A 19,864-nucleotide genomic window follows, 5' to 3' on the forward strand; every position below is an offset into this window, starting at 1 on the left:
ACCTAGACTGATACTTCAGCTAAACGCTGCAGAAGCGGTTTTCTTTTAGAAGCAGTGGTTTTCGTAAAAGTATCGTTAAAAGCAAGCAAGTCGAACAAAAATATCGTTGTATGCCCTTGGTTCTTTTGCTCACAGCTCTCGTAGAAACATGAACAGCTTTTTCCGAAGCATACCCCTCAAAGGAGATCGTATTTAAAATGAAATAAACATAATTTTTGCAGCTCAAGCAGCAGAGCCACAACGCGCGCACAAACATAATGAAATACGGCTGCTGACCGCCGCAAGCGCGGTAAACATCGAGACAGTTCAGTAAAGGCTTAGGTAGTAAAGGAAAGGAAAGGCTAGTGTGGCAAGATATTGTTAATTTTTTAAAGGAGAAGAAGAAAGTCACTTCGTGCACTGCCAGTCTGCATGGCAGTGTACTAGCGTACCACTACACCACTGCGCCGTGTTCCCGAGAAACGCTGTACATTACAAGAATTTTACACAGCGTTTTATTGTACTTCATGCTGTTTACAGATAGAAACGGGATACTAGAGTAACTGCACTCCCCTTGAACGAACGATGAGGCGGCAGTAACTCAGCGAAGCTGAAAAAGCCACGTCTCTGTCGCCGGGTCCCGTCGGTTCGTGCGGTGTGCACCATAGAGGAGTGCAAGGGTTCGGGCCGGCCCCAAAGCCCGTACCCGGCCCTGCCCGCAGGCTGAACTCGGGCGCTCGGAAGCCCTATACCTAGGGCAACAGAGGCGTTTCATTACCCGTTTCGAGATTCACGCCATGCTGTCGCCTCTCGCGTCTCGATCTGTTGAGGCTTGTTCCTGGTTCCGACATAGGAAACGGGGGCATAACACCTATAGTCAAAGCATCCGCGATGCTAAAGTTGCCTCGTGATTGCTCAGACTGTACTCACCTATGGGGCTAAAGCGTGGAGGCTAACCAAGAGGGTTCTACTCACGGTGGTTCTACTTATGTTGAGGACAGCGCAGAGGGCTATGGAGCGAAAAATGGTAGGGGTAGCATTAAGAGATAGGAAGCGTGCAGAGTGGGTCAGAGAAATAACTCAAGTTACCGACATTCTATCGGAACTTAAGACGAAGAAATGGGCATGGGCAGGACATGTAGTGCGAAGAGAGGATAACCAATGGTCGCTTAGGGTAATAAACTGGATTCCAAGGGAAGGAAAGCGTAGCAGGGGGCGGCAGAAAGTTAGGTGGGCGGATGAGGTTAAGAAGTTCGCAGGGGTCAAGTGGATGCAGCTAGCACAGAACCGGGTTAATTGGATAAACATGGGAGAGACCTTCGCCCTGCAGTGGTATAGTCAGGATGATGATGATGACGATGATGAGTGCTCAGCCCAGAATGCAGTTGCAGCACCGCAAAAAGCCACACCATGAGCGAAACGAGCTCACCAAGTAGTCGGCCACATAATAAATCTTCCAGATGCACGCCGCAAGGCTCGGTCCTCTCGCCCTTCCTATTGAACCTCTCCCTAGTCACGCCAACCCCGAAAGTGGCCGCAATCGAGGTTCTACAACACAGCTTATACGCGGACGACATCACTCTGTGGATCTTCACCGGCAATGATGGCCAAATAGAGGAGACGCTGCAGGAGGCCGTCAACGTAATCGAGTCCTCTGGCGCGGGGCTCGAATGCTCGCATCCCTAATCAGAATTGCTTGTGCTTAGAGACAGTCCGAGAGGCAGCCACAGAGGCCAGGCACCCCCGCCTCCGCTACACATAACTGTCGGAGGACAATCAAAGAAGTATCAACAATTAGAATTCTCGGGATTCTCATTCAGGGCAACCGCAGGAATACCGAAACGATATGAAAACTGACCGCCACGGTCAATCAAACCACCCAGCTCATACGACGAATAGCCAACAAGAGACGCGGGCATGAGGGAGAACGACCTCTGCCGACTGATCCAGGCATTCGTCCTCAGTAGGTTCGTGTACACTCTGCCGTACCTGCACCTCTATCAAGCGGAAAAGATCAAGATAGAGTGCCTCATCAGTCAAGGTTACAAGACAGCGCTCAGTCTTGCGCACAACACGCCTACAGACAGATTGCTAGCCCTTGGCATACACAACACCCTACCCGAACTGTGCGAAGCACACCTCACTTCCCAATACGCACGTCTCACGCGATCCAAGACAGGTAGGGCCATCTTGCACCGTATAAAGATCAACGCCCAACCCCTAACCGAGGACTCGAAACAACTCTTCCCCGAAGTACACAGAATGCTCACTGTTAAACCCCTACCTAAGAACATGCACCCTACGCACCACGAGGGAAGACGCAAGGCGAGAGCCCGCGCCTTACACGCCAAATACAAGGACTACCCCGCGGCCGCTTACGTGGACCCGGCGGAATATAGCGTGACCCGCATGGAGCGTTTTTCCGGGCGATTCGCCGGCGTCGACGGCAGCGTGCTATGACTTCTGCATTTAGATCCATAGCTGTTGGAAGTGATGCCTGTGCCTGTTTTCTTGACACACCTGACCCAGAAGAAAGAGAGGAAACCACAAATTGAAGCTCGCGGCGACAGGGAAAACAAGATGTGCGCGACCTCGACGCACGGCCGGATGGGGGCGCGTGCGTCGCGCAACTGGGCGGCAAAAAAAAAAAAAGCCGCTCGGCTGCTGACCATGCGGGAGTGAAATCGTCGACGCCGGCGCGGGCGTCGGGCGTGCGACGCGTTTTCGCGCGCAAAAAACGCACAAAGCGCACGCGATAGGCGCAGTGACCGGGACCGGTTCGCCCCTAACAGCCGCCACGATATACACCACCTCCTCCGAGACGGCGGAGGAAGCGGCCATTGCATTAGCTATAGCCAACACCTCAACTGACATTATTTTCAGCGATTCCAAAGCAGCCATACGCAACTTTGCGAGGGGCCGCGTCTTCCCCACCTCCCTCCAAATCCTCACAAGCACCCACCACAACCCCCCCCCCCCCCCCCAAGGGAGATCGAGTTGTTATGGGTTCCGGCCCACTCGGGCAACCCGGGGAACGAGGCAGCCCACGATTACGCCCGAGGTTTCGCGGCCGGGCAGTGGGCTTCTCTGACCCGAGTTTCTCAAAAGATGGCCTGACCTCGCTTCACGACATAACACACCACTTTCGCCTCGAAAGACGCATCTTCCCTCCACCGCATAAATCGCTCACGAAGACCCAGGAGACCACATGGCGTCGCTTGCAAACCCATTCCCACCCCAACCCGACGGTACTTTCGCTCATGTACCCCGGGCAATACTCCCCCAGTCCCGGCCGGTCTCGAGGGAGAGCGCGTTTCTCTCGCGCGCTCTCTCCCTCGAGACCGGCCGTGCCCCAGTGTAACAAGTGCGGCGACAGAGCCACACTAGACCACGTCCTGTTCAACTGTCCGGAGGATCTCTCGGACCTAATTCAGCTCCTAACTTCCGAGCAGTGGGAGGCCGTGCTGCTCAGCTCCGACCCGGAGATCCAACTCCGGGCAGTGGAGCGGGCCAACGAGGTCGCGGTTAGCCACGGGCTGACGGCCATCTAGCGCAACCAAGAACTCACCTTGGACCACTTTCTGCCGGTGAATAAATGTTTTCCAATCCAACAATCACTATAGGTAGAGCCGGCGCGCTTTTAGAGAAACAAGGAAGCTGTGTACAGAAAACTTGCTGATCTTGCTAGCCGCGGTGGCGCAGTGGTAAAGACGTCCGATTACTTTGGCGGATGTACCTAGGTTCGAACCCGACCGCCAGCAGCTGTGCATTTCGAGGAGGCGAAACGTAGAGGCGTCCGTGTGCTGTGCAGTGTCAGCTCACGTTAAAGCTCTCCAGGGGGTCGAAATTACTGCGTAGCCCTCCCCTACGGCTCCTTTTTCTCTCTTTCCACTTTCACTTTCATCTCCCTAGCGCCCTTCTCTTATGGCGCGGTTCACGTGTCCACGGCAAAAGTGTGACAGGTATTGCGCCTTTCTGTTCCTATAACCAATTATTAGAGAGATTTAGCATACCGTGATCCGCGATCCGCCACCGTGGCCCTCTACCGCTCGTGGGCGGGGCGCACAAGCTGATTGGTTCCGATGCGGCAGGTCTATGTGCCGACATCCAGTATGTGGCGCCATCTGTCGGCGGCAAGGGGGGTCTGGGCATGCGCAGTGGAACACGCGGTGGCGGATTGCGCTAGCGGATCGCGGATCGCGGTAAGCTAAAACTCTCTATTAATACAGAGTTTTAGCTTACCGTGATCCGCGATCCGCTACCGTGAACCGCCACCGCGCGTTCCACTGCGCATGCCCAAACCCCCTAGACGCGGGTAGATGGCGCCACATACTGGATGTCCGTAAGATGTCCGTAGATGTCCGCACATGAACCTGCCGCGTCGGGATCAATGAGCTGGTTCGCCCCGCCCACGCACGGTAGAGGGTCACCGTGGCGGATCACGGTAAGCTAAATCTCTCTATTATTATTATTATTATTATTATTATTATTATTATTATTATTATTATTATTATTAAAATGGATTAATCACTCCATTCACAAGTTAGAACAGCGAATAAACTTCAGCGGTCGGATCGGGCCTTCTGTAAAAGCACTAGGCCGGGCCAGACGCGGGCCTTCAGCGTAGGGCCCGGGCCAGGCTCGGGCTCAGAATTTCGGCTCCGTGCGAGCCCGCGGCAACGAATGGCGTTGTCATCGTCGTCGCGCGACGCATAGCCAAGGATTGTCGCCTCATGCGGTTACTGCTAAATGCACTCGAATTTTTTTTACAAATGTTGTTGCGCCTTTTGTGTTCTTGTCGATTCCCTCATGTGACCGTTCCTAATTCGATTACTTTTTTCCTGTCCTTTCACTTTCAGAAATAATATAGACAACTAAAAGTTTGACTCTTGGCATCTTCATCGACTTTACAACTGTCGACCTTCTTAATCATGAAATACTACTCTGTAAACTTGGAAGCTATGGTCACCGTGGTCTTTCCCTCTAACTCTCGTTCTTATTTAAACATGCGCCAGCAGGTCGTTTCGGTCGATAATCACAAGTCTAGCTCCATTTTCATTGAATGTGGTGTCCCACAAGGTAGCCTTCTCAGCCCGTTCCTCTTTAATGTCTATGCTAACGACCTTGCGAGCATAGCCTATCATACAAGCTGTATTACGCTGACGACACAAGTTTTTTTCTTAGGGGCTTTTCTGCCAACGAACTAATCAATAGTGCAAATCTGGTTCTTTGTGCTCTCCACAAATGGTCCATAGTTAATGGTTTGGTAGTTAACTCTAACAACACCAAATACGTCTTTTTTCGACCCCTTAGCCTGGATATTACTGTAAGCAATACTCTGCATCTAAATAATAACATTATTGAAATTGTAGACAAGTTCAAATCGCTCGGTGTTGTATTCGACTCTTGCATATGACGGTCTGACCATATAATGTATACAAGTAAGCTTACTACATCTGTTGGCTTCCTCTCGAGACTTTGGAACGAATTTCCCCAAAGCATAAGCTTCTTATTACCACGGTATAATTCAATCACACATAAACTACTGTCACCTCGTTTGGGGTGCAACATCCAAAACAAATCTGAACACCATACTCGGTCTCCAAAAAAAGGCCATTAGACTGATGGCGGGTGCATTTACACTGCCCACACGGAAATATTATTTCCGCAATATAGGATTCATTGTGTGCATACCATGTTTGAGTATCGTTTACTTCACTGCCTTAAATTGTCACCTCAATGCTTAACCGATTTTTTGAAGAATATTGCTGGACTTAGTAAAACTCTTTCACACCAGTGAACCAGTGAGTTCCTCGAACGAGGACGTTATACGGTAACCATAGCCTTCGTTTTACATTACCATGCATACTAAATCATTACAGCATACAGAACCCAAACATCTTTACGGCCTTAATTAAGGACTTTAAACTGTATTTCATCAATTCCGCACTGTCTTTCTGTACTTTCCGTTCCTTGACATGAACATTATCATAATAGTTACTTTATTTTCATTTCGTTTTGCCATGTTTGCGTGCATACTGTTAGATGATTGTTGGCCGTTAATTTACTGTGCTATTTTTAAATTTGCTGTTTCATTTGTATATTTGTGCTCTTTCCGTGCTTCATAATTTTCATGTTATATATGTATATGTTCGCCTTGATTTCATACGTCTTGTTTCTCGGCCTTTACTGGGCCTCGGGCATCTCTCAAGATATCGTTGTAGCTTTTCGCCCGAGGTCCATTTCCTGTATATTACTGGAAATCATTTTTTTTTTTCTTTTCAAAATTTTCAAATTTTCGATTCTCACACTCTAATAACTTGCCTTCTTTCCCTGCAATCACTTCAGTCATTGTCTTTGGCATTCCTGACCAACCTCAACCAATTACCCCTCGTGGGCATGTGTCGGGGGTTGAAGAGGTCAACAATTGAGTAAAAATGAAAGTGCGCAGCGGTGGTGCAGTGGTTAAGATGCCCGACTACTGTGCCGGAGCACCCGGGTTCGATACCGACTGCCGGTGACTGCGTTTCAATGAAGAGGCGTCCGTGTACTGTGCGATTTCAGTGCACGTTAAAGATCCCCAGGGGGACTAAATTACTCCAGAGCCCTCAGCGACGGCACCCATTTCTTTCTTCCTGCTTTCACTCCACCTTCCTCCCTTCCCTTACCGCTCGGCTCAGGTGTCCACAGAACAAGTGTGACAGATACTACACATTTCCTTTCCTGTGAAACAATAAAAAAAAAAAATAAAACAAGGAGGGAGCAGCAGTAGTACAGGCCAGTACAGGCAGCCTCGCAGAGTGGTCAAGCTCTTAAATCAAAGAACGAAACCGAAAGCTTACCAAACGACCATATTTATCTTGTGAGTCACAAAATAAACAAATTGTTTTCAAAAATAACTTGTGCAGTCTTATTTTAAAGTTTATTTTTGTGTGTGAAATTTTGTTGATACTTGTTTTACAGACCTTCTTTTGTTGGTAAACAGGATACAAAAGCAGCTGCTCAGGTGGCAGCACCTTAGAAGCACGTGTGTTCTGACTGAAAAGATGGCGGAGGTACCGGTTAGCGAGCTTCGAAAGTCGATTTCGGGTAAAAAAAAATGTCTGTTTCTCTGTGCTCTTTTTTCAGCGCTTGTGATCAGTGATGATTCAAAGTGATGGTCACCTAAATGTCGCGCTAATTTTGCGCGTGTTTGTGATGTGCTTCCAGAGATGCTGGAAGGCGCTGATCTGAGCGCTCTCTCATCAAAGAAAATCCGGAAGCAACTAGAACAGAAGTATGGCATTGATTTTACTGACAGGTGAGTATTGTGTACATCATGTTATACTCGCTATGTTTTCAGGTGCTCAGGGCAGTGTGTCATTAAGCCACAATAATCAGGCGATCAAAATGCGCGTCTGAGGTGCGAGGCTTAGCTGTCGCGTGCCGAAGCATTTCGTCGTGATGCGACGCCGTTCGCGGTCGCGTGTTCTCCAGTTGTTTTTTTCAAGCTTGTGGCTGCAGTACTAGATCTGCAACGTGGCATGTACTGTTCCTATTTCAAACCGTGAACTGTTGCGAAGGGGTATTGAGGTTTGGACAAAAAAAGAAAATACGAAAAGAAAGAAAGAAAAAAAAAAAAAGCGCCCGCTGATGTGTTGCCTAGTGTCTTCGTCGCATGAGCCGTTGCGGCTCGAGTGACATCAGTTACCGCACAAGCAAACTCCCAATTGTCGCTGGCCTCAGAGAGCGCCTGTCGAGTTATTACTCTGTCAATTTTCGAATCGGGGGATTTGGATGGGTGTGTAGCTATTTTCAGGTGACGAAATTGGAATAAGGTTGTTGGTTTGGTCCCGATCCCTCGTAGCGAGCGCGTGGGATTGTTGCCGAGAGGTGAAGCCTGTACTGCTCCAAGTATCCGTGGCCGCTCGTGTTTGGCACCGTACTGTTCATTTGTCAGAGCCGCTTTCCCAGCTTTTGATCCGCTGCATCAGCTACGCAGAAGCGTCAAGCGTCTTTGATCGAGCCTGAGCACACGCGCGTAAGCCAGGTGCTTGCATTGCGGTGTTCTGCGTTCATATGGATTTTTTAGCTTTGTATCTTTTATTGGAACGTGCCGTCCTGCGATTCGCTCTTTGCATGCCTCGGATATATGCGTGCTGCAGAGAGGAATATTTTTTTAGACGAGGCAAGGCGCCTGGAGCAGCTCATTGAATGTGTCAAGCGTCAATTTCATATCTCTGTACCTGATCGTTAGGAGCTTTGTGCGGCTGTGTTCTTTTTTTTCGAACAAACTGTTGGCATATGCCGTTGTCGCGAAACAGGTTGTTAAAGACAACTATAAAAGGCGGCTGTCGCTCGAATTACGGCCAGACGTAGTTCAGGAGCATTTGAAGAGAAATTTTTGGTACTGTGACCGCCGGCAGTATTGGCTTGTTTAACTGTGTTTGACTCTGTTTCTAGTGCAACATGTCATCAATTCGTGATTATACGTATTAGGTATATATGCTTAAGGCAAATATAAGAATGTTCCTCCCAACTGGCTGGCTGATTGCATTTTGCTACCTTTAAGGCTTCTTGTCAGATAATGAAGTCAGTTATTTAAGGCATTGAATTTGTATGTGAATTGAACTTATGTGTGAAGGCTGCTTTCAATTATCTATTTAGAATTTGTGAGCTGACGTTTGGTAACCAGCTGTACATAGGTTTCATTCTGCATTATTTAAATAATTTTTGAGCTCTTTTCGTGTGCTTCTTGAAAAGCTTGGGCTTTTGGCTATGTCCGGACATAGCAGTGTATTGCTGATAACTGAGATACTTGCAGCAAGAGACAACCTGATATATAATTCTGGTGCATAAGCACAGTGCTTATTGATGCCTTTGTCAAAATCATAGAAGGTTTGCTTGTAAGCAGTGTAGTGGAGCTCATGGAGCATCCTTGGAAGTCCTAACCATTGGAGGGGTGAGAGCAAAAAATTATTTCGCCTTCAAGATATTTTAAACACTAGGGATGTACAAAAAGCCATCTGGAGCCAAGTTTAGAGCTTTGGTTTTTTAACCTTTGACTAAAGGTGTACCTCTATTAATGTTGGTTTTGGTATATTTGCCACTCCCTTAATAATTTAAAAGCATAAGCTGTTCAGCCCAGCGACCTTTTGGGATGATGTATATAGGATGGGAGTGGTTTTGCAAGCAGTGTTATTTTCTACCCAGTTCAAGCTCCATACGTCTGTGTCATGAGCCAAGTTTGGTCTTGAAAGTGTGCCAGAAGTATGCTCCTGCTTTGTAGATCTTTGTTAGGCTGTTGTTTTCTGTGTAACCTTTGTCTTATATAAGCAGTGCCTTTTTCTTCTCAATTGTGATATATTTGTTGATTGCGTTGCCAGCTTTAATATTTTCGTTGGCAGTATTGAAGTCACATGAGCCATTTTGTTACTGAATGAATTTGTTACCAGATGATTTTTTTTTTTTTTTACATTGAAGATTTTATTTATATAACCCTTTGTGTCATTAAAGCATGTTCACTTTTTGGTTTGGGCTTTATTAGTTTCTGATTAGTTCAGAGCTCTAGTAATTCATTTACATGTACTAATCGCAAACATTACTTCAAGTTGGCTGCATGCTTTATGTATTACGATAACACGGTACAGAGTGGTCTACTAGCCTTTGTGGAAGCCAAAATACCAAACCATCAAACTGCCCATATGTTTTGTGGTGTCCGCTTATTTTAAAGAACTCCAGGGAGCTTGCTTTGGTATGTTAAACTCCATAGTTCACGACTTAACCTGTGTGGGATTTGTGTTAGTATTAGAAGGGAATACGTCTTTGCTTAGGTAGCCCTAGCTTAAATTATTTGTATAATTTTTGATATTTATATAATAACTGTAATTGCATTGTTGTCGTTGAGTTTTGTAATCAGTTTTATTCCAAAGCCACTATTATTGCCTGCAATTTTGCAGTTTGGTGAAAACACCGAACCTGTGTTTGTTTTGGAGAAATCTACATTGGTGTTGTTTTAACAAGAGTTGCAAGTGATTTGGGCAGCCTGTGGTAATGGTTTCTGACTGCTTTGAATTTAGAAAAAGCTCTAGCAAACACTTTCTTTTGTAAGTCAGTAAACTTTGTGCATGACCATGGTGCAGAAACTATAAGCTGGTGTTGGCTTGTCTGCTTATGCCAGTAGCCATTGACACCAAGTAAAGCATAAAGGGTTTTATTTTGTGATTTTGATCAGTATGAAATAATAACATAATCATAGGGTTAATTAGAAACAAACAAAACTATGCCACTGATGGGATCGGAACCCACTATCTGCAAATTTCGCATCCTGTGCTCTGAACTGAGCTACAGTCACTGGTGAGGTAGATTTAATATATTTGCTTGCTTGTTGTATGCATGTGAGAAGAAGACCTCCTCCTTGTAGCTACTTATGTCTGTATGTGCGTGCGTGCATGTGTACAGATAGCAAATAAAGGCTTGTGAAGTTCATGGTTTTTGCTCCACCCGATTGTCAAACAATCAGCCAGGGTGCAGAACGAAAGTGGAATTCGCAACCTTCTCTGAAAAAGGCTGTATCTATTCAGTTTACTTATTTCAACTTAATGCTAGCCTGGCATTTGAAGCGGCTGGCAGGAAAGGGACAGCAAATATATTATAATGAACAGAGTTGAATAAGGTGCATATATTGAGAGGATTGGAGTTGAACAAGACAGTGCGTAAGCAATGAACATCCATTTTAACAGCGCATTATACAAAGTCGTGTGTTAGGTGATAACACATACACGTTCCATATAATAGCACAGGTGCCTAGACAGCATTTTTTCATAATTTTCAGTTACTGATTGCATCACATTCCTTGATGTCCTAACCCGCTGTGGTAGTGCAGTGCAGGGCACTCGACTAGTGTGCCCAAGGATGCTGGGTCGAATCCTGGCTGCAGTGGCTGCTTTTTGATAGAGGCAAAAAGCAAGGTGCCCAATGGGCTGTGCGGTGTCAGTGTACTTTAAAGAACACCAGGTGGTTGACATTTCTGTAGCCCTCCACTACGGCGTCTCTCATAGCCTGAGTCATTTTGGAACGTTTAACCTCACAAACCAGACCAAAACTTCATGCCTCTGTCTCCAACACAACAAAGCACTTTTCAAAATTTTATGTAAAACCATTTTTAAAAAGGAATAGCGTCAAATTGAAACTGGTTTCATGACCAGAAAAAAATGTTCTGATTGAGGAATTGATAGTCATGACAGTTTTGGAAAAAAACTCGCACGTGCGTTGAATGGCAGTAATAGAGAATAGAAATCACAATGGAGTTTATAAAATGGCTAAGATCTGGCCTAATGCAGGTCTCAGAATTTGTTGTTCATATGGGGAGATGGGAGTAACACGTAAAAAATGTTAGGGACATAGTGCTACTTAGTTTCAAAATTGAGTAGTGTGAATGTCAAAAAACATTGAAGTTGTCTTTTAAGGCTGCGCTAACCTACAGTGCATTCCAATGTCGTTGTTTTTTATTGATTGACAGATCCGTCAATCCTCTTTGTTGTCAGATTTTTTTTGCTGAGGCATAGATTACCCTGGAAGGAGACTGCAGCCATGAAATTAGGAGACGCCTGCTTCTGGGAAAGAGAGCCATGGCTAGCCTTGACCGCCTAGTAAAGAGCAGAGGCATTACACTGCCAACCAAGATCCGTATAACTCGTGCTATGGTCTTTCCAGTTGTGATGTATGGATGCGAGAGTTGGACTGTGAAGAAGGCTGACCGCCGAAGAATTGACGCGTTTGAGTTGTGGTGCTGGCGGAGACTCTTGAGAGTTCCTTGGACGGCCAGAAGATCAAATCAGTCGATATTGTTGACCATAAACCCTGACTGCTCATTGGAGGGTCAAATTCTAAAGTTAAAGCTCAGCTACTTTGGTTATCTGATGAGAAGAGAGGAGTCGCTGGAGAAAGATTTGATGTTGGGAAAGGTTGAGGGTCACCGGAGAAGGGGTAGGCAGCGAACACGGATGGCATCCTCGAGGCACTGCAGATGAAGTTATGTGATGTTAGGAAGGTAGTGAGAGACTGGAAAGCATGGCGTGATATGGTCCATAGGGTCACGAAGAGTCGGACACGACTGAACTGAACTGAGATTACAGAGCAATATTTCTTCCCACAGCGTGAAGGTTTATTGAAGGGCAGCTCCGGGGGTTTTGAACATATTGAGTTCTTAATCATGCCATATTCTTTAGGGTCACCTGTCTCCGGTATAAGAACATTTTCAAAGTACCAAGTAGAATTTTAAAACGGCAAAAGCAAGGAAGCTGAAAGTAAGCTACAGCCGGTCTATGATGTCGCAACATACAAACTTATAATGTCATGGATATGGCTGCAAAATCTATCTTGCGCATGCTGAATAACTAAACTGGTGATTTTAAGTCACAGCTGGAGGTCACTATTTCTCTAAAATGACCAAAAGCAAGCTCAAACTTCCTTCCTGGGGCAAACACAGAGCGCATATAGACCTTTGCAACGAGGGCTTTCTGGCCGTCGCCATAATTCTTGCTGGGCTGTTGTGTGTGCATGACGCTAGCACCGCGGAAGAGGCAGTGGAACCGGCTTGCAACAGTCCAGAAAGAAGGCGTTTGGACGTCCTCCTCGCCCGGTGCAAAGGCCTATAGGTGGCTGTGCCTACAAAGTTGCTCTTAGAAATCTCCACAATTGAGACCACGTAATGAGAAATCTTTAAAATTATTTGCAATGTGAAATTTGTACAAATGACCAGAAAAAGGAGGAGAGGGTACTAAAAAGTGTCAGTGAAATACGAGGTAGTTGAAAAAACACCGGCGCTGCTCTGTAAGTTCTTACCTTGAGTGAAGTGACAGATTTCACCACTTATGAACTGAGCATTTGAGTATTAATAACTTTTGAGAACAAAGCAGAAAATAACTGTTTTAGCTGGTAAATTATTGGCAAGCCTCTGTGGTTAAGATTCATAACATCAGTGACCTTTGCGTTTTTCAGCCTGGGTATCCTTGTTACACATTCCAGTTACAGCGCTTGGAAATTTGATATGGAGCAAACTTCTATGCTTGTTTAGTGTCACATCGTTTTAACTTTGGATAGTAACTAAACATGGCAGAAAAAAAAAGTTCCTTTTTGAACGTCTACCTAGTAGCAGTACATTGAGAAAAAGTTAAAATGTTTGAGTTGCAGCTGTGATAGGTTTTAATAAAAGTCAGCTTTGTTTTCTACAGTGCACCAACATTTTTCTACAGTGCACCAACAGGGATAGCACACCTTTGAATGGCTATGCATGGTTATGGATAGCTCTATTTTGTCTTTTTGAGTATTTTTCAGCATTTCACATTTTATTTCATTGTTTCTGTTCAGTTCTTAGGCTTATTAGTGCTGTTTAAACAGCAGTGGTCATGGGAATTGAAGGGAAAGCAGGAAATTGCTTCTTTCTTTGTATATATATGTTTTGTTGAACATCTATGAACCATGAAATTGTGCCTTGCTTTGCTTATTGTTCTGCTACATGCTGGGGCTATTCTACTGACGACTGCAGTGACCAAGGGAGCTTTTCTCATGTGAGTGACTTGTTTGGGGGACTTCTTTTGATAGGAAAAAAGAAATTGACGACCTGGTGATGGAGCTAATTACTCCCACTGAGAAGAAAGAGCAGCCAAAAGGCAGCGATGAACACAATGGAGCTGCAAGCTCTGCATCAGCTAGTGGCAGCTCATCAAGTGAAATGGATGATGACGATGAAGTAAGTTTGACAGTTTCTTTCCTTCCACATGTAGAAGATGTGGCATGCATGCACATTCAAATAGTTGAACAGTGAAACAAAATAGAGGTTAGCCAAGGTAGGTTAGTGAGCAAAACTCACTTAACAGAATAGGAAAGAGCTAGTACTCTAGCACAAAACTTTTTGGGAGTTGTATGTGGTACACAAGTACACGAGTACACAAAAGTACTAGTACACCTGTGTTGCATGGTACCGTAGAGGGTCTCTCGTAGTTCACAAACTAGGTTCTGAGAGCTCCCACTGGACGGCACCCCCTTCCCCCCACTACCCCTTTATATTCTTGCTACCTGCAGACCAGGTGCAGTGCCTAGTCCAACGAAACCCATTTCTGAGCATTAACTTGTCTTATCCTAGCTGTACTGTTCGGCATTCTTGTTTTCAATTTAAAGGTCTGAGCATGATTGAGAGATGGGCATTTTATAAAAAACTGATTGTCAAAAACAAGAAAATAAATAAAGTGTTTACAGAAAGGGAGCTAAACTACAGAAAAAACAAAACAAAAACAAGATAGGCCTATTTACAAGCAACATTCTTGATTCTTCTTTGGTTAAAGGGGTGGGGGATTCCCTGGCACATATGCACGGATGTTGAGATTCCTTGAGGCAAAAAGGTTTGAGAGCCCTTTCCTCCGAGGGGCACAGTGATGTTCGCCAGGCCGCTAATTCCAGCCAGCCGTTCATAAATAACTGCAAAAATCGGCGCTCAGAAACGAGAGTTATTAGGTTTGTGAAATTCTAAATACAAGAAAAAATGAACAGCGCGTCTGAGTCTGTGTGAGAGAGACCCCTTCTCCCATTTCGCTCACCTAGCGTTCGACTTGGGCGGAACCTATGAGAAACGCAGCTTTCTACTGGCGTATCGGAAGCTATCCACCATGGTTGCCTATCCAACTCAACCTGCAGCCGCACTTTTTGGCAGCGTCATTACCATGGTAACAACGCTGCGAAGCTGTGCTATGAGGACCGGCTTCTCCGTCTGCCCAAAGCTAGCCTAGCCCACCAGACGCTGCTCCACACCATCTTTGTTATCTAAGTGTAGTGCCCACACATCGTTCAATGCTGACAATAAATGTTTTCAAATCCAATTGCGGGTGTGTCGATGAGGTGTACCCGACGATCGGTCGATCTGCATCGCCGTTTTGGTGCTCCGTCGGTGTCTATCGCTGCTGCTGTTACGGATCACTCGGACGCTACTTGTACGAAAGTTCGAGAACGAGTGCGAAAGGCGAAGACGGGTGAATGGCGTACTCGAGCTAAGGCAAAGCCTACCCTGTACCTGTACAGGGTCAGCAAGGGGATCACTCGTGAAGCGAATGCGCTTCACGAGTGATCTCTACACAACTAATGCCATCTGTGGAGCATCGTCAGAAACAATCAGCCGTGTGATTTTGGACTGTCCAGCAATTTTGCCGACCTCCGAGATCCGAACGTTGTCAGCTGCCTTGGGGTTTGAGGAGCCTGCAGGAGTGACCTTTGTGCTTGTGACCGTATACAGCCTGGACAGTGAATTGGTGGACTTTTTTTTCTTTTTTCTCGGTTTTTGTTGTGCGCCAGAAGGCAGCTGTGATAGCGGCGTCCCACTATGAAGGGCAAAGTCACTATTCAATCACAGCAAGCAGACGCCCCATTGCGCTTGTTGACAACACCGCATTTACCTGAGTTTACAGTCCCTATCTTTACAAGCACTTCAAGAACACATGCGGAATTAAACACCTTTTATTTGTTTTGTGCATAGTAACTTGGAAAACAGCTGAATGTAAAATCTAAAGTGAAGGCTCAACCAATCAACCAATCGGCAAAGCAGTGCCCAAACGAGAAGGAAACGTCATATCCGTTAACAAACTTCGCCGTCGTGTGTCGCTGTCATCGGTACCAAAATGCTGATTATTGAAGCAGATTCAAATATTAGGCGTTACGATTTTGCCGTTATGATTGGACTTTGGGGCACCGGGAAGGTGTAAAGAACCTAGAGGCTGGCTGGAATTAGTGGTCTGGCGAACGTCACTGCGCCCCTTTAGGCTATTCTCAGCGAGAGGTTCTAAATGTTGCCTGCAATGAGAAGTTTTTGAGGTCGCTCAGAAATTGTGATCACCTTTTCTGTAATAATTTGTGCTTACTGTGAACGAAAGTAGTCTTCTTACAAAGAAGATAGGTAAACTTCTGTTGCTGTGAACGTCTTTGAAGTCTTTTTTTTGTGGCTACCATCTTCTTGCTTATGAGGGGATATATAGCTTCCCAGAGGTTTGTGTACCCTTTGCATTTGGTGGTGAAGTTATTTTTGCATTGTCTTTTGAAACTTACCTTTACAAGTTCTTGCCCATCTTGCTTAAAGATCTTCATAAGCAATATGTGAACGTAACTAGATGCCATTAGGGAAGGGTTGAAAGTGGAAGTGAAAGAATATAGCTGGCCGACCAATGTAGAGAAAATGAAATGCAATAAAGCTTGCACAAAATGCACCTAAAATGAGCTAATGGCTGTAAGCATCAAACTTTGAAGGTTGAATGCTAATGCAGAATGCATGAAATTGCCTTGAAAGTTTCTCTTAGGGAGTTTGACGCGTTGATCGGGGTGCCTTGGGCGAAGATTGTTTTTGACATCAGTGGCAAGCTTTTATTTCACTTTGCTAAATTGCTTTTAGTTGTGTGTCAGAAACACTAGTTTCTGTTCATTTTGAAAGACTGCAAAATGAACAGAAAATGGCTCCCCTTTTTAATTAAGAGGAGGGCAAAACATCTTTATTGTATTCAGTCAGTGGGGGAGAACCCTCAGTCCAGGGTCCCGCTGGCTGAGACTGCAGTAACAGTGCGGCCAGCCAGCCATTGCTGGTGCTCCGGGCAGGGGTCCTGCAGGGTGGCCTCCCAACCTTCTATGCAGGGGTGAGAGAGCGGACAAAGAGAAAGGGTAACCTGGCACGCCCAAACCATGTGGTAGAGCATTGCCCGCTCACTGCAATGGGGGCAGTCAGGGGAATAAAGGAAGGGGTATCGGAGGCTTAGGTGGGGAAAGAAAGGTTTTAGTTTGTAGGCAGCGGTAAGTTGCTGCCTCTTGAGTAGACAGGGTGAGAGAAGGGGGTGGTAGTGTAGACAGCTTGTAGTGTTCAGGCCCTTTTTAATGAAGTCTAAAATGAGTAACAAATGTAATGGGATTGCCTGCTGTTGAGCTGTACGTTGAAAGAGGTGAAATATAAAAAATACTCTATTCAAATTATGGCATATATTTCACCCCGCTTTTTCAACCTGATTTTACCCTGCACTACAGCTTGCACCTGGGAGCACAGTGCAAGCGAACCAACTATGCTTGGAAGTGCTGTAGAGCTGCTGTATAGTAAAGTTGCTTGAACCATTAAAGATCTTTTAAGTAATGACATGGCTGGGAGGGAGCCGTCTGGTAAATAATTGGCTATTTACTAAATATATAGTACTGGTTTATAAAAGAGGAAATGGGTTCCTTCCACCTTCTTGTCATCCCTTTATGTGATTATTTTTTACTTATCACAGTTTATCCCGTTTTCAGTGCTGTTTATATCGTGGAAGTGCCACAATCTCATGAATACAACATGGCTGCCGCAAGTGATTTCATGTTCAGACCAAAGCTTTAGGGAATGTGGTGCTTTCTGCCTCCTTAGTCTCATTTAGGAGATAATAGTTGAGAAGAGCGGGATAGTATCGAGCACTGCTGCGCCTCTGCTTCTTGCTGCTACCGCCTTGTGCTGCGCGCTACCCAGTGCTACAAATCCCCCCCTCCCTTTTTTTCTTCCTTTGTGTTCCCTTCTCCTCACTGCACTTTTACTGTCTGCTTTCTCAGCAGCCCATGCTGCCTTCTTCCTGCATTCTGAGCCAACTTTGCTTGAGCCCTCTCCCTTTTTTATGTGCACTGCACGCTTTGCTTTCTAAAGCTTGTCTTCCCTTTGCAACTCACAAGCCTGGGGTTTTTAAGCCAACTAAAAAGAAAAAAAAAAGATCTTGTTTTAATTGCCTTCGGTATCCATTTGCTTCTGAATGTTGGCCTCATGAACCCAGACAGCGTGGGGGCCGCCACGGCAACATTTTACGGGAAATGCATTGGCAGGCATGTTCCTAAAAAGAAAAACTTATTTTTAATTAAAACATACACAAAAATAAGAATGACTGCTTTGTTGGTCATTTCACAAAGCAGGTATGTAAATCTGATGATGATACTGGTTATTTTCGTTTGCCACTGCTATCCTTCAATGAGGTTTTTCCTCATTTTATCCCACCATGAAGGCATTGCTTGCAACATATGGTATTCTTCCTACAATATTTCTGCTCTCGACCACTGCGTACTGTCATGTGTGGAACTAGGGGCTGTTTGGTACTGGTGCCCTCAAAATAAAACGTAGCACAAGAACGAACAAAATTTCGTTTTGCGGCGCGCCCTGCAAGCAGAGGCTCACGTGCATAGCTTGGATGCGTGTGGGTCACCCGGATGTTCAGCTTGACACTTTTGGTGTTCGCCTCGTCAGCAGCCCGGACGAAGGAAACTGCTTTTTCCTCGAACTCGTGCTCCGCTTTATTTTGTGAGCACTAGTACATACCATTGTATTTATTTTAATATTTGCAATAGCACCACATACCCATGGTGTAGCTTTTGGTATGTGACAATGCATGTAAAAAGAGCTTGGTTTATGCATATGTAGCATCAGTTGCTTGTAAACTGTAGTGAATAGGTTATACAACCCATGTTGGGAAAAGGAAAAAGTTGACTCTTCGAGCTGGATGATTTCAGAGGTTAATATGGTAGCTGAAGTAGTATGTGACTGTAATGTGGTTGTATTTTCCAAGGTTTACATGATTTTTTAAAATGCTGATGGGTTTAATTTTGAAAATTTTGCTACACAAACATATATACTTCAACATGTGCTCCTTACAGCATGTGTTCGGTGTGTTTGGCTGCTGACGGTTGCAGAATTGAATCACAGCTGCGATGGTTGTATTTCAATATAGGCAAAATGCAAAAGTTCCTGTATGCTGTGCAGTTTTGCGCATATTAAAGGACTTCAGGTCAGGATTGTTATTGAGCAGATATTAAAGGGAGCCAGAGCTAAAAGCCAAAAGTAGCCATGCAATTTGATGTCAGTGCCAGGTTTGTAGCCAAATTGAACCCATGTAGTGTTATTGTAAATGCAGTTTTTATTGTTAAACAGTAATAGCACTTTGAATCCAACAAGAATCAGCGTAAAGAGGACCAAAATATGGCTGCTTTTCTTTGCCTTGAAGTCACGAGCGTGTTGCAGACAAATAAAGCTCTAAATTTTCAGTGCATGTAGCTTATATATCTTAGAATAAGTAATGTTCTTGCCAGACTCGAGTAACATTTAGGGCAGTCTAGCCAGAAACACAGTTGGAGCGTTAAAATTTGTAGCTGCATTTTCTTGCACCCATAGATTGAATCGTTTCAGAATTGCCAATAATAAAGTTGAGCTTCATTTTGCCAAGATTATGTGCTCATCAATGCCGCTAGCAAATTCAGTATAAAAGAAAGTGTACAGAACTCTTTTATAAGACACTGCAGGCGAAAGGCCCAGGCAGGAGGGGCATACAAGACGTAGAGTATGATGAAATACAAGCACAAAGATACATAAACTGGAGTACTAGCACTCTTTTTGTATTTTTTGCAGCATAATTTGTTAGTGCTAAGTAATACTAATTAGCTTGCGTTGGGAAGTGCCTGAGTACTTGCTGTTGAGGAGTTGCAAAGCTAGGACTCCAACACTGCAACAAATGCATGTTTAAGGTTATGCGCATGCCAGCTGTTGATGGAAGGAGCAAGAAATGTTGTTTGCTCTACACTGAGTGCAATGAATAGCTGAGACTGGCAACTTGGCTAAGTGTGACTTCCTGTACATACTTTGTTGAGCACCAATCAGTGCAGTCGTCATGGCACAACTTCTTTCATATACCGTATTTACTCTCATAATGCCCGCACTTTTTTTCGCCGGAAAATTGTTGCGAAGTTAGGATATGCAATAATTATGCGGAGAAAATTTCCTAGCAAATGTTTTGGAGCACTAAAAGCAAATTGAAATAGATGATAATTGAAATTCTTAGGCCAGCAATTGTAAATGCAACCAAAGCATTACTTTCAAGCAAAA

General features: G+C 45.0%; 1 protein-coding gene across 1 annotated transcript in view; it reads left to right on the forward strand.

The window, feature by feature from the left end:
• Nucleotides 1–6,990: 6,990 nt before the first annotated feature.
• Nucleotides 6,991–19,864, forward strand: part of LOC146206358 (uncharacterized) — a 54,745-nt gene continuing 41,871 nt past the window's right edge. The window contains exons 1-3 of the mRNA XM_084591027.1: nucleotides 6,991–7,068; nucleotides 7,189–7,279; nucleotides 13,564–13,711. Of these exons, the coding sequence (XP_084447153.1) occupies nucleotides 7,026–7,068; nucleotides 7,189–7,279; nucleotides 13,564–13,711 (282 nt within the window). The 5' untranslated portion in view covers nucleotides 6,991–7,025. The remainder of the gene's footprint in view (nucleotides 7,069–7,188; nucleotides 7,280–13,563; nucleotides 13,712–19,864) is intronic.

This window comes from Amblyomma maculatum, chromosome 1 (genome assembly GCF_055883805.1).
Source record: "Amblyomma maculatum isolate TAMU_Amacu chromosome 1, ASM5588380v1, whole genome shotgun sequence".
NCBI lineage: Eukaryota > Metazoa > Arthropoda > Arachnida > Ixodida > Ixodidae > Amblyomma > Amblyomma maculatum.